This window comes from Elaeis guineensis, chromosome 2 (genome assembly GCF_000442705.2).
Source record: "Elaeis guineensis isolate ETL-2024a chromosome 2, EG11, whole genome shotgun sequence".
Classification (NCBI taxonomy): Eukaryota; Viridiplantae; Streptophyta; class Magnoliopsida; order Arecales; family Arecaceae; genus Elaeis; species Elaeis guineensis.
This window is the reverse complement of record NC_025994.2, coordinates 121927538-121943109: the sequence shown is the minus strand read 5'-3', so window position 1 is coordinate 121943109 and position 15572 is coordinate 121927538. Positions and strand designations below refer to the sequence as shown.

General features: G+C 40.3%; 1 protein-coding gene across 3 annotated transcripts; it reads left to right on the top strand.

Annotated features, from left to right (window-relative positions):
• Positions 1 to 350: 350 nt before the first annotated feature.
• Positions 351 to 12711, top strand: LOC105038197 (uncharacterized). Of its 3 annotated transcripts, none has more exons than XM_010913931.4 (6): positions 351 to 729; positions 2910 to 3169; positions 4057 to 4148; positions 9275 to 10480; positions 10967 to 12069; positions 12171 to 12711. In XM_010913931.4, exons 4-6 carry the CDS (start codon positions 9295 to 9297, stop codon positions 12504 to 12506), a joined length of 2625 nt encoding a protein of 874 aa, XP_010912233.1. In that variant the 5' UTR covers positions 351 to 729; positions 2910 to 3169; positions 4057 to 4148; positions 9275 to 9294; the 3' UTR covers positions 12507 to 12711. The 3 variants fall into 3 exon arrangements, with proteins under 3 accessions (XP_010912233.1, XP_073109208.1, XP_073109209.1); XM_073253107.1 differs by having other exon boundaries at positions 8753 to 10480; XM_073253108.1 differs by having other exon boundaries at positions 351 to 760; positions 8753 to 10480.
• The last annotated feature ends 2861 nt before the right edge of the window (positions 12712 to 15572 follow it).

Sequence of the window (15572 nt, the reverse complement as noted above, 5' to 3'; positions counted from 1 at the left end):
GCGGATAATAATATGATTAATCTGGAATCAGAGCCGTCCATCTAGGGGTTCGGGTTGTATTTGTCGCGCAAAGGAATGATTCATCTTCTTTCACGATTAACCATTGGATCGCGCTCCGCACAGATCGTCAAGCACTCCGAACAACTCCATCCAATCATCTGCACATATCGCAAAGCATCAATGCGTGATCTAACGGTACGTTCGTGCGAAGGAAGGTGAATCCTGCTTTCGCGCGAAAGATACAACCCCCGTCCTGTTGATAAAGGTTTAGATTTGTGCCATGGGCAGATTACAACCGTCCACGTGAAGATCCGATCCAGCAATAGGTGAAATACGAAATCCCGCGTGCAGCGTAACTGCCCTCCCCTGCCCTTTTCTTCTTTTTCCACTCCCTCCCTCTCGCGTCTCGTAGGAATTATCCAAGTTTTCCTTAACTTCCGATCTTGGCCTCTCCTCCTCTCCCGCTGCCCTCCCCCCTTCGTCCCGAGGGTTCCATTCCCTCTCTTCTACCTCTGGCCTTCGACTCCTCCGGCGTCGTTCCGGTGGCCGGAACCCACGCGGCCGCTCTCCGTCCGAGCGCGAACCCTAGATTTCTCGGCTTCTTTCTTTGAGGGAGGGGGAGACGAGGAGGGGATGGCCCGCTGGAGGACAAGGAGGAGTCGCAGTGTCCCCCTGGCCTTCGCCAGTGCGAGGCCATGGCCGATATGACCGAGGACGAGCGGCTCGCCTGTACCGATATATCTCTTGCATTAATCTTCTAGTAAATTCTAAAAAAAGATCTTTTCTTTTTATTATATTTCTCGTTCATTCTAAGAACTGTTTTGAGAGTCTGTCTTGTCAATCTCTTGCTTTCGTTTTCTTTTTCTTGTTATATTTTGACTCTGTTTCCAATTTAATTATGATTGCTAAATTTTCTGCTGCATTTATTTTTTGGAAGGAGTGGAAGGGGGCCCTAGGTTAGTGATAGCGCTACTGAATGCAGTTGGCTTGTTTGTTAATTTGATCTTGTTTTATGTTTGGAAGACTCATCGCACTACTTAGCCTCTGGGAGATGATTGACAAAGACTTCTCAAATTTTGAGTTTAGCTTAATATAAACAATTACCAAGGCTTGGAGAGGTATAATGTTTTTAAAAAAATTCTATTAAGTTTACAGAGAAGAAGAAACAGTATACAGAATGAAGAGATTTAAATAAGCATAAGCGAGAGTTATTCTGATTCAGTGAAAGATGGAGAGATTAGGGAATCAAGCAATTAAGTAAGGATAATTTTGATGGATCTTTCTGATCGATGCTATAGGTTAAGGCTTGTAGAGAAGTTTTGAAGGGTACTCAGAACTTTAAGCATAGAAGGAGTCAATGATACTTTGGATCACATGCATCAAAAGCAAGGTAATTCAGTTTTGGTGAAAAGAAGAGATATTAAGGAATTAGGAAGCATACTAATCCAAGATTTGTTGAACAAGAAATTAGTAGTGAAATGTCCACAATCAAGAACTGTATGCCGAACAAGAAATTAGTAAAATGTCCACAATCAAGAACTGTATGCAAGACAATGATGATGTGTGTATTAGTGTGAGAAATGGAGGATTTAGTTAGAAGGAACACCTTGTCATTACTTTCTTTCTGGAGTTGCCAACATTATCCAATTCCAGTTGATCCAATACCTTTCTACTTTTTCCATTCATGCTCTTTCTTCTCCAATCACTCCACAACCAAAGGGAGATGGTCTTCCTTTCATATTTAAACATGTTTTCAGTATACTCCAAATAGATTTGACAAATGGGTAGTGTGATAATAGCTGATCGATTATTTCAGGTCAATTATCCAGGGCAAACAACCTCCATTAACTGGCCAACCTTTTTAAGACCATCCATGAATGAATTTTGATTTTTTCTGGAACTTCAGCTTTCCATAAGGCATTTAACTATAGGCAAATAAGACCTTCCAGTATTGATAAACTTGTTGAATGTTCGTTGTTCACTTCTAATTTGCTTACCAATTACCCTTGATGACCTTAATTTAGAGATTAAAAGCCGTAACTTTCTACATTAATTTTCTAGTTAGCACTTCTCCATGTCTGTTGGGATTTGAGAGGCAACAGTGCTTTGGGGACTTTTGCAGATAGCCTAGGAAAGATAAGATTCAGAGGTATACGGTCCACCCAAGGGTCTTCCCAAAACTGAACATTTTCACCATTTCCAAATTTGAATGCCAAACAGCTCTAGAATGCTTTATAACTTTTAGTGATGTCTCTCGATAACAGAGATAGGCCAGCAGTATATCTTCTTGCCCTAGGACCTAGTTTCCTTTTCAATGACTAAAGTACTGCATTTGGCATCGTCCTACTTGGCAAAGCAACTCCAGGCCCGTTTGTCATGGAGTGATAGTTTCATATCTTCCAAGTTCTTAATGCCATGGCCACCTTCAGATTTTGATGTGTACACATTTCTCCAATTAACTAGACAGTGAAAGCCACTTACTGAATTGGATGCTTTCCAAAGGAATTCAATTATAGAAGTCAAACATTTTGGAAGTCTAAAGATCACAGTGTTTGCCTTGTGTTGTTTTCCTGACTTCTTTTGACAGCTGATTTTGACAGCTGATGTGGTTATAGATAAATCTTAAAAATTCAATCATACATGGTTTTGGCATTACGCTTACTGAACTGGAAGAGGCCATTCCTCCAAATCTCCATCAGATTACTAGAAGCTTTTATTCTTGAAACTAAATCATCTTGTGGTTTCCTATATGCATGTTCCTATAAAGCCTTCTATCTTTATGACGGCATCATCACATTATTAAATTTGTTTGTTGTGATGATTTATTCTGCCTTCCCCTCACCATTCTTGAAGTGCATACGAATCAATTTCTTGTAAGTTGCTCACTCATTTCAATTTGTTTCTGCCAGGGTATATATTGCAGTTGCTTATTGCAGGGGTTGGCATGTAAGTGGGGATGTTTAACCAAGGAGTGATCCCACTTGCATATGCCAGAAAGAAAAAGAACAAGGCTGGAGAGAGCAACCCGTACTTAGATGGCATATACCTCCTCTTCACTTATTTCACCAAACCAGAATCCATGGCTGCCCTAGAGTCTCAGTTCAAGGCTGATGATGTCATCTCGTCATCTTTTTGGATGGTAAATGTCATCTGGTCATCAAGTTTCAAGGTATGCAGGTGGAAATATTAGAATCTATTTTCACAATGTAAACAATGGGTAAAAAGAGGATCACTAGGATGTGCAAATGTAAGCCATGTTCATTCTTTATCTCTTCAGAATTTGAGTACTTGATGCTTTTATTCAAACCATTCTTAAGCTAATGCAGGGATGGCCTGTAGTGACATATGTACAGATTTCTTGGGCTTGGTCAAAAAATTTAGCTTTTACAAACTGTATTTGTTTTCTCTGGTGAGGATTTTGAGCCATCATTTCAATCCAATTGCATATGTTGATTTGGTGTGCCATGTTCAGGAAACTGTGCTATAGTTGTAGATTGGTGTTAATGACTTGAGTTCTGGTGCTTTATGTTGCCATCATTTGGATAGTTGTTTCTCACCTGGTGCTGAGCAAGTAAGTATTAGTCAGATTGCAGTCAAAGTTAGGTAGCTACTAATTGGAGCAAATCTTGAAAGAAAGTTTTTGAATGTGGTTGTGCTGTAAATTTGTTCATCATGCATCAGTCAAATCATAAATATCACTTATTCTATGATGCTGTTAGAGGTAACATGATAAGGTTTTTTATTAAAAAAAACTTTTATTTTTTTTGTGAATCCCAATTTGGCTTTCATTTTTAGAAAAAAAAAAATTATATGGACGTTTTAGCTGTGAGCAGGAAAAATATATGAGCAATCTTACTGCAGGGCAGCGTGTTTAGCCACATTACCAGTATACAGGATAGCATCGATTTTAGAACTTTCATGAGTGTGTGATAGCTCGTAGAAGACTGTTATAAGTAGTGTTGTTTACTGTGGGATGATTCTTCTTGTAACATTTTTGCTGCCCGTTAAATTGCTACTTTTGCCAACCATCGTTATTCATCGTTGGGAATTATTCAGGTTGCCTAGGCGGCTGGGTTGCAGTAGACGCCTGACATTTAGATGGTTCGATGGAAAATTATGACTGGCTTGTTGATGCGCAAGGCATAAAGGTAATTCCTTTGTCTCATCTTGCCCTCGTATGGTTTTAGCTGGAGCAGAATGTGCCATTACCCTGGCAGCAAATCATATTTGATCCCATCGCCTCAAATCCCCTCCCTTCTTTCTTGAATCCTCTTCGTCAATTTCTTTTAAAAGTTTGCAGTTGCCAGCTAATAATTTAAAGACCTTAGGCTGTTATCATGGAGCTGGCTGGCCCAAGTCCTGAACTTTGAAAATCAACATGCCATGTTCTCACTCATCCGCCTGCACAGATCTGGAAGCTATCATTTGGTGATCCAACGGTGGATTCTTCCGCTTGAAAGATACAACCCGGCCGGCCTGAACCTTTTGCATATTAGACAATAATTCGAAATGCCTTTATAAACATTAGACAGCGATAAAGCAACTTTGCTTGAAACTAGGGGTGTCAATTAAGCCAAAAAAAAAAAAAAAAATCACTGATTGCATTTTTAATGAGATCCAAATAGACATCTGGAGCTATCACTGCTTTGGTGAGACTCTAGGCCTTGTAATTTTTGGTCGGGGGGGGGGGGACGACCTGCTTACCAATATCAGCATAGAATTGGCTTCCACCAAAATAATGCTCTCTTCGGCTTCACCTCTTTTTACCAGCATCTCATACTTTCCAACTCTTGAAACTTCCGGTAGAGGTGTGGTCACTGTCATCTAGTCTGAGTCCCATGTGGCTGAGACGTGCCTATTTATTTAATCGAAGCAGATTCTCTTGGTGTTTTCCTTGGCACAAACTAGAAAGTTAGAAAATCATCATCATTCATGGGGGGCATGGGCCCTGATTTCTTCATGTTTCTCAGATACTTTGATATGATTTTACTAGATCTTATCCATTTTTATGTGGGCATGGTTCAATGCAACCAGGGTAGCTTTCTCCTCGCAACCAACCACATGGTCAAGTACCATCCGACCTCATGATTCTTCTAACAAGATATTAAATGGAGCTTCAGACCTTCTAAAAATCAAAGAAAGAGGATACGGTCGAATGACTAATAAAGACAAAACATCCAGGTACAGGGAGGTAGTTCTATGTGGTCCAATTGTCCAAAATACATATGTCTGCCTGTTCTGACCGTTACATCATAATATTTTTCGGGTAACTGCTACATCACAATATCGGATTGGCAATTGCCGCACCCTTTCTTTGGACCTGCATGTCTGTTGAGCCATGGCCCAAGAGGACTGAAGAAGAGAACCTTGTTTGTCCTTGAGCTAATGATAGGTCCAAAGCATGTTCGATCATTTGATCGGCTAGTGAATGCATTTTGATCTCAAAATAAATCGGAGACAAAGGATAGTAACGATGGAAGAATCATGCTATAATGAATGATCAAATGACAAATGGTCGAAACCAAATTGAACGCATCATTCTTCTTTTGTCCTATATGTGTACTTGTGCATGGGCATGCATGTCTAGGAGCTAAAGCTACATGCTGCGAGTATGGGCCATTTGAGACAGGACATCAGACCTGCTGAGATGCTCGGAGGCCCCATTCAATCATCCAATTCAAAAATGGGCGGTTGGTGTTGCATCGAATATTCCAAATGGTCTGGCTAGGAGCATCTGACCTCTATAATTCTATTTCTTACATTTAGGAGCCATTTGTTACCCATTGTTTTATTTCCATCATCCGACCATGAGTTGAGTGACCAGTGTCGTCTTCTCGGATCCTACTCGTTCCAGCCTGAGTAGGAGAGTGGAGTTTATATCCGCCACAATACGACCTCCTCTTTTAAATAATGGGCCCTTGCATTGATGTCAATGGAAGACCCGCAAAGTTTGCTGGTCGGTATCAGTCACGAGGCCTCATTAATGCAATATAGCCCATGGAATGCAGAGCATATGTAACCTAGCGTAACGAGCGGGTAACAATTTAATATATATTTTTTTAACGAGAGGGTAACAATTTAATATATTTTTTTAACGGACTTGTTCTTACCAAAAATAGGGTGGTTCAATTGCCAATCCGCCACAAACAATCTTTGCACCACATGCCGTCCACTTGGACACTTTTTTTTTTCTTTTTCCTTTTTTGAATTAATTAGAATTCATCCAAGTTTTAATGAAGATACAGCCCAAGTCGCCGCCTTGAGCTACTTTTTAGGAGTCACTGTGAAAGCCATCATACTGAAACATATGTTTTAGATTTTGGAGCTTTTCAAGATCTTTCCTGCAAAAAGTGGTTAATCTAGCTCTCGAAATGATCATTGTGTGATTCAATGGTTGACGAAAAAAAAACGAATCATTCTTTCATAGGAAGGTGAAAGGCACAAGACGAATCCTAAGCTCTGTACACCGATTTCTTGAGTGATATACGCGAGAGACCTGTTCCACGGTACCAATGGTCAAGTCTGGAGCTTGAGGTGCGAGACATTATAGTATGACTAAACGTTGCACAATTAGCGGCGGCCTGCATGTTGCCTTCGCAATTTCACCCCCAATCCCAACAACTGAGCAGCTGCCTACACCTATTCCCTGCAATTGGATTTTCTCCTGTCTGCCACGAGAATAAGAATTTTCTTCACCACAGTCGAGCATAGACTTCATATGCTATTTACTTTCAGCCACAAGTCCATGGAAACCCCAAGTTGTTGTTGTTTTTTTAAGCCCACAAACCTGTCTCCAATAACGTCCTTGTGTTGAAGTTTTGAACATGTTCTTTCGACATGTTCAACTTCTGCTCCTAACCCTGGAAGCAGTTCCTCTACCAACGTAATACCAGTAATCCTAGGAAAAAAAGACGAGAAGATGGTGAGAATTGGCAGTCATGGACTGCCGGCGAGAGGTGGCGGTCGGGGATTCAGGGTTCCCCGTGGTCTTCGTTTTCTTGGAACAATCTCTTTGGCTGGGTTAGGGGCAAACAATTTCCTCAGGACCAAAGCAAAATGAAAAAGTTCAGACTTCTCAATAATAAACTGGATTGCATCGAAATCACATCTGTTGCCCATTCTCCTAACAAGATCGACCACCACTTAATCATAGGATTAGACAAAATTACGAGATCAAAGCAATGATAAACTAATTTAATATCCAAATCACATCGTTTGGCCTGGTCCTAGCAAGAGAGATCACTAAGCTTCATGATTGTATTTGGGTAATCACCTAACAGGAGAATGAGTGTCACAAAGTTGGGAAGAGAGAGCTTTCCATGTGGCCAGTCCTTTTTTATTCGAACTACAGATTGGTCTGTTCCCATACTTCAAGAGTCGGGAAGCGATGAAGATGAGGGTGGGGCACTGTCAATAGTATGGGGTATTCAATTCAAATTGTATTGGATGTCGTTCTGGATGTTCTGCTTTTTTTAGGCAAGTCCCCACTTTACGTGTCTACAAAGAGGGGATGAGGGATTAAAAGACAAAGGGGTGGAGAAAGCCTCCTTTTCTGGGACGGATTGTTGTGATGATAATTAGAAGTGGGGTTTCATCGAAAAAAGATGAGAGATTGGTCCAGACGAATTAAACTAATTTTTTGAAGAGCATGCATAGATCAATTAGAGGACAATGTGGTACTCTTTTTTTGTTTGAAGGACGATGTACTCATTCATCTTTTAGGAGTGTGCTTGATGTTTAGACTTTTGAACAAGATAGGGAAGCTTAAACAATAATTATAACAATAACAAAAGCGACCATTTTCATATTGAACATGATGTTAATTAGACTTTAAGAGTCTGTAATAATTGTTTATTTTACCAAGACGCCTCCATTCCGAGGCTTCCAAACTCGCTTTTTCTCTCATATGCTCGATTGTTTCAACTACAGCTCATTGATTTTTTTTTTCTGGGAGGTCCCTTTTATCCTACTCATCTGAAAGCTAATTATTCTGGGATGTTGCTGGATGACTTCGTCTAAATATATAATTTGTTTCCTCAAGTGGATCAGAAATAAAAAGTTTCGACTGGCTACGTACGTCTATAATTTAATGCAAGCTGTTTCATAGCATTCTATGATGCCGCTAAATATGCTTAGACAAACCACAAGAATAATTTCAGTTGTATTAATGCACAAAACAAGTCATTCACACATGGTCAAATCCTGATTTTTGCACTTATATAACTTTTTACTTTACAATAAAAATTTTTAGGCTACGCTCCTGAAGAAGAAATAGATCAAGAGATTCTCGATAAAAAAATAATCCTTTATAAAAGTTTTCAACATAATAAGAATTCTTCAACACATCGCACTCTGAGAATAATTTTTCTGAAAAGAAACGTAATCTATGGCAAATGCGCCTGTCACCTGAAAAGTTCATAATGCAACTGAAATCTTTTGGGCCTGACCCGGATAAGAAAACCGAAACATTTCGTTTTCTTCAGACTTTTAGAACCGCATAAAGTTAAAAAATACCAGTTGATCTGATCATGTCACATGGCCACATCACTGGAACGCACTTCGGCCTCAGAATCGACAAATCCAATGGTACTTTCTTCTTTTTTATTATTATTCTTTAAACTCATTCTAACCATAAAGATTTAACCCCTTTTTTTAAGCCCCCAACAAAGAGTAGGATATTTTGCCTACTAATCTCTCGAACTTTTGCAACGGATCGAACCCAACTTAGCTCCTAGTTTGTTCTTTATCACAGGTGAAAGGAACTCTGCGAGCGGACAAAAGAGGGGAGAGAAAAAAAAGAGGAGGAAAAGAAAAGGGATGGGGATAAAGTGGGCATTGGGTTAGTCTTTTCACTGAAAACCAGGGTGTCTGTCCATAATTTTCTGCTGCTTTTCTGACAAATAGAATCTGTACTCCAACCGATTTCTCACCCCTTCGAACGTGCCAATTTCATGCCATTGGTACCCACCGCTGCCATAATTTCTGGGTAATGCCCTTCCATCCACCATTCTTATACCTCCCTCTCTCTCTCTCTGGTAATGGGAAAGTTGGTACCTGAAGGCATGCATTTGGTTGTTCTGGGTAACAGCAGCATGATCACCTCTCGTTCAATAGTCCCATAAGTTCTGCTGCTTGTTCTGAGAGCAAGACAGAGGAAAGATAAGATCATAAGATCGCTTGTTGTTCAAATTCTGATGTAATTCTGTGGAGGATATTGTCTGGCTGCCTCTTTTTCCACTTGAGTGTTGAGTTCCTGTTTCCCATTGTGATACAGAAGAAACTTGTGAAGGAACGATGGGCGAGGAGGAGCAATCCGCTTCGCTCCAACAGATTAATGATGGTGCCTATCCTATGTTTTTTGGTGTTTCCTGTGCTTTCGTAGCCCTTCAGCTTATGTCGAGGATGAGAAAGCTCGATACAGAGCATGCTCATCGGCGTCGCATAGGCGAATTGATGCTCCAAGGGAGTGCGCAGCTGTTGGGGTTGCTCGTAGAGAGAGCTCAAAGAAGGGAAGAGGCATTGGAGGAGAAGCTGAGGAAGTCTGAATTGGAGGTTGATGAGCTGAAACAGCGGAGAATTGAAGATGCCAAAGCCAATGAGAAGGTGGTAAGCATCTTCGCCGCCCACGAACAGAGCTGGATCGCTGAAAGGAAGAGCCTCAGGCATCAGATCCAAGCGCTTGTCACCGAGATGCGAATCTTGAAGGCAAGGAACGAAGAGGCCGTACTGGATTTAAGGAGGCGAGTCGAGGAGGAGGAGCGTGCGATACGAATTAAGGATGAAGCCTTCGAGGAAGAAGCCAGGAAGAGGAGAGAGTTGGAGGAGATGCTGCAGTTGGCTGAAGAAGCGAAGGAAGAACTGAAAGAGAGGACGACGAAGGAGGCACAGGAACACTTAGCTGAGCTTCGGAAGCATAAGACGGCGTTTGTGGAGGTCGTCTCCAACCAGCGCCAATTGGAAGCTGACATGGGTCGTGCCCTCCGACAAGCCGAGGCGGCAAAGCAACAGCTTGAGGAAGCCCTGGAGCAGAAGGAGGAAGCGCTTGCGATGGTCGAGAAGCTTAGTGGAGATATTGTGAAGCTTGAGAAAGATTCTGAGCAGAAGGATAAGATCCTTTCAGCAATGTTGAGGAAATCCAAGCTTGACACTGCAGAGAAACGGATGCTGCTGAAGGAGGTGAAGATATCGAAGGCAAAGAAGAAACAAGCTGAGATGGAGATGGAGAGATGGAAGAACATGTGGGAGTCGCGGCACAAGAAGGGCTGGAGGGCAGCACACTCTTTGGAGGTAGGTTGTTCCCAGAACCGAAGGGCAGAATTGCAGCTAGAGAGCAGAGGATACAATTCCAAGACTCTTCTTTTGGAGTACTTGGAAGCTGAGAGCAGGAAAGAGCATGACTCTTCTTCAGCAAAGGGAGAAAGCATCATTACCACGGTCGAATATTTGGATCGGTATTCCAGCGATGGGAACGATGAGCCTGGTATGATTTTACCCCCGTTCTTTTGATTTCTTATAAATTCTTGGTGCTTTGAACCTCTTTATAGACGCATCATGGATACATTGTGAATCGAAACTGAAAACTTACGGCCATTAGAAATTTCCATAAGATAAGAAGGCATCAATTTCCATGTTTCTTGTCCGGCAGAGGAATGCATTGAAGAAAGATCTGCATCTCTTCTGAGTATCTCTGAACAATTTGCATCTCTGAGCAATTAATAGTAGTATATTTAATTTCTGGAGTTGCAAAGTTTTAATCCGTTTTTGTGCAGCCAATTTTTTTATAAAATCCTTGCTGGGTGTGTACTTGGATACCTAAAACAATTTATGCAAAGAACTCTGTTCTTTTGAGGCAAATGTGAAGAATTCTTCTCGTGTTGACAGATGTATAGCTATTAACAGAAGTTCCCACTCACTAGTTTCAAGTTCTCCTTCCCTGAGGTGCTCATCTTTTCTTGCTATGATACAGTTGATGATGACTTTGGACGACTGCAAGATTTGGTTCGGTTGGAGACTGAGAAGTATGCAACTGTCCTTGAGCAAAGGCATTACACAGAGATGGAGGCGTTCACAGAGCAATTGAGAGTAAAAGATGAAAAACTCGAAGCTTTTCGATGGCAGCTGCTAAGCATGGAGCTCGAGTCGAAGCGGCTTCAGTCTCATATAGAAGGACTCGATGGGAATCTGTCCCATTTCAAAGAGGAAAACTTAAAATTGGAAGCGTTGTTGTTGGACAAGGAAAAGGAACTGAAATTGTTGAAAGAGAAAATCAGATACCTTGTCCAACACTGCCAAAAGAACAACTCAAATTATTTTCCCAGGTCACAAGTGAAGCTCACAAAGAGGAGACAATGGGAGAAAGATCAGGAGTCAAAGACCAGCTTAGTTAGAGACAGCCAGAAGCCAGGGAGCTTGGTTCTAGAGATGGACACTTGGAATGCCAGTGAAGAAACAAATCTGATGCAGCTGGAATCACATAAAAATAGAGAACTTATGTACAGAGAGAGTACAGCTGCCAATACCGCAGCAATTAGTCCAACTTATAAAGCACAATCAGCTGATAATTTTGAGGGCAATGCCATTACCTGTGTTAATGAAATAACTTTAGAAGAACCTAAAGCAGGGGACAGTATATCAAGGGACAAAGCTGAGAGTATCATTTTGACCTCCCCATCTCCCAAAGAAGAGATCGAAGAAGAGAAGGAGGTTAGCATGGACCCAGGTAATGTTCACTTGGCGAATAGCTTCCAAAAAGGCGCTGACATTGATGATAAGTATTCATCAGTTGGACCATCAGTTGTAAAAAAGGATTCATCCTGGAGGATAGATATTCATGCTCTCGGAGTTTCTTACAAGATCAAAAGGCTGAAGCAGCAACTACTTGTGCTCGAAAAGTTGACGGCATCTCAGGCAACGGAGCAGCTGACAACCAAGGATGATGCTTCAAATGACACAGCTGAGGAAAACAGGCAGCAGGAAAATGGGTTCATGATAATGATGGCTTTACTAAGTAAACAAGTGAAAAGGTATCAATCACTGGAAGAGAAGACTGACAACCTGTGCCAGAGAATGGTAAGAATCCGTTTCAGGTTAATGTCCATTTATTTCTTGATTTTTTATGACAATTTAGGATGCAAACTTACCTTTTCTTCTCTGTTTTCTTATTATGTTAGCACGAGAGCTACCGATCTGGAAGTAGCAGGAACTCACCAACTGGCAATACAAAGGAACAAACTGAAGCACTTGAACAGTTTTTGGAAGAAGCCTTTCAGCTGCAGAGGTATATGGTGGCAACAGGCCAGAAGTTGATGGAGTTACAATCCAAGATTACTTCTTGCTTTGCTGGTGGTTGCGAACTTGGAGAGTCTGTAGGCTTCAATATGAGGCTGTTTGCGGATATTGTAAGAACTCTGCTTCAGGAAATACTGAAAGGCCTGGAGGTTCGAATAGCTCGAATTATTGGAGATCTCGAGGGGACGCTGGCTTCTGATGGCATTCTTCACAGGTGAATATGAGATAAGATTCAATTGTTTTCCTTGAAAACTAGGCCAACTTCACAATGTGAACCACAGCAAATACAGATAAATCAAAAGTGTTTTTCTTTTCTTTTCTCATCTATTTTGGAACAGATTTAGGAAGGCTTTGCTTCTCTTTCGCTGCTTGCATGTGTGTAAAGAAAGTTTCTCCTGTGAATAAAATGCGCCCTTCTCTTTATTCTGCCTTTTTTTCTCACACAATTCCATAATCTGATACGCATTTGGATAGTATACTAAAGGAAGGAAAGCTACATAGTGTCCATAAGTTTTTAAAGCAAAGTTCATCATCTCTCAACCTCTCCATGGAAATCAGGGAATTCCACAGAAACAATCATCAATTATAGAGGCTCTGTATTTACTGGCATCTGGGGAAGTTGTATGTATTTGATTCCAAGGTTTAAGTTGCAATATTCTTCTCAGCTGATTGGACCAAGCCTGGGTCTACACCTGAGAGTTATTTAACATGCGTAATTTTGAGCAACTGAGGAATGACGCACTGATGTTTTCTGGTCCACTAATATTCCGCGACATCGTTCTTACCGGTTTAAATTGTACGCATGATAGCAACATTAAAAGTGACAGAACTCCAGAAGAAGGAAGAGGGACAGTGTGGTTATGATGCGTCTCTTACGAAGTCTTCTAAACCTCCGTTCACTTTATTTGCGTTTTTTTTTGTTTGTTTTCTTTCGTTGTTTTCCTGAAAGGACGCCATTCACCTTGATACCCAGACTTCTGCTCGCATTGCCAATTTTACTTCTCAGTTTGTTGTTCTAAGACGTGTTGGCAAGCCTGAACGGACTGCGTCTGCATGGGATACTAAAGGTGCATCAAGCTTCTCATTTCTTTTGCTTTCTTTGATTAGTGAAATTTTGCATGTTGGTATTTAATAAAATTGAGTTTTAGAAGTGATTTATCCAACCAGCTATCTCAGTTTTTCCCTGTTAAGGCCATCTACTTTTCCTTAACGATACAAATGATGGAGTTTTACTCTTATTTCTCACCATTCATGGTCCTTGTGACAATGGAAAAACGAGAAGGCGAAGGCCATCTCTTTCTCACCATTCATGGTCCTTAGGACATTGGAAAACAACAAGGCAAAGGCCAATAAGTGGAGAGTAGCCATGTTAGTTGGTCACATCAATTTATAATGTGACGGTGACGGTGGTCAGTGGCGACAAATTTCTGCTGTTGCTTGATACGGAGAGATGGGGCCTTGTGTATACTGTATGTGCTCAAATTGCAATTTGACGACAGGAGAATTTCGGACAAATCCGCCTGCCTCCTATTAATGGAATTGGTTGGGGCATGGAAGTCGTCAGCTTCTGCGCGTGAGTAGATTATCTACACAATTGTCATGCTATTTCACAAATCTTTCTTAAGTTACCCTTTCCTAGAAGAGTCTGGATCTCAACAAAATCATGCCTCAATATCCAAGGTTAGCCATCAAATCTACATAGTCAGTGGATTTCTTGAGGACAGAGGATTATTCAGCTACTGTTGAGAAAGGGTAGGATCAATTGCTAAGAATCATGTTTTAGTAAATTTGACATGACATGAGAGAAACTCAAAAATCTTTCTCAAGAGATATTATTCAGCCAACTATGTGATGCATAAAACTCTACACACCTTCAAACTTACTTATGTTTGGAGAAAATCTTGGATTGCCATGATAGACTCTCAACTCTACTATCTTTCTTCATTTTTTTTCCCTTTTTCTCGTGTAATCATTTCCTTGCAAACATTTTGCTCCATCTGTAAAGCAGGAGGAAGTATCTCATCCTCCCTTTTTCACTTAAAAAAAAAAAAAGTTTAAAAAGACTACCAACAGCAATCCCAACATGACGTGAAAGCTTGGCAAGTTTCTGCTCTCGTGTTTCCTGTCAATTGGCGTCATGTCTACCATCTCTCAACTCATCACACGGTCATTCTTCAATCTAATCTCTTTTTTTTTTTAATAATTATTATCTCTTGTGTTATACACACTTGTAATGAAATGTTACCACCCATGTCATTCCTTATTAACTTTTTTTCCCATGTCATTCTTTAACAATATAAGAATAGGCTTTAAAGAATTTGGAAAAAAGAAAAAGAAATTGGCTCTACGAATAATAACATCATTTTTTTTTTTTCTGGAGAAGAAAATAGATGCCCCTAATTGGGTAATGGATCTGTGAAAACCTTACTTGAGGTTTTTAATGGCAGACCTGTCATTCCGGTTCCCGTGCTCTCCTTTAGTTCCCCTTGAAGTGCCGTGCAGCACATGGCACCACTCGGATGATGGCCATCGCTCTTTCTTTTAAGTTGCCTCAGGAAAAGACAGAAGCCGGAAACTTCTCATCTTGCTCCCCAACGTACCAAACAAGGACGGACTGTTGACATGACACTTGATCTGATTAGAAGTAACCAACAATAACAAAACCAAACCTCCTAACTCCGTACGTGCACCCTGTTCACCTCTCGCCCACCGTCGATCGAACTATCGTGATTCAGATCCCTCCAAATTCATGTACACTGAGTTGTGAGCCACGTCAGAAGTACAGCTCCTGCGTCCCGCTCGCGGTATAATTAATATGATATGCCCATCGGCCTAAGGTGGCACTTGAAATCCAAAAGCCATCGATCTAAATTTAATCTATTTATTAAGTAAATAAAAAATTTAATTTTAATTTTTTTTATTAAATTAAATAAATAATTTAATCTAATCTATTATCTATTTAATTTATTTATTAAATAGATTAAATTAAATTAAATAAATTAAACGAAATAAATAGATTAAATAGGTCGAATTAAATGGATCATAAAAAAATTAAATAGATTTTAAACAGATTAAACATATCTTAAACAGATTTAACGAATTAAATAAATTAAATTGATCTAATTTATTGTAAATATTAAATAGATTAAATGAATTAAATATCTAAAATTTTAATCTGATTCAAATATTAAATAGATTAAATAGATCAATTTATTTATAACGGATTAAATGGATTAGCTACCCTTACAAAACTTTCACTAGAACTCAAAAGATCCTACCTCTCA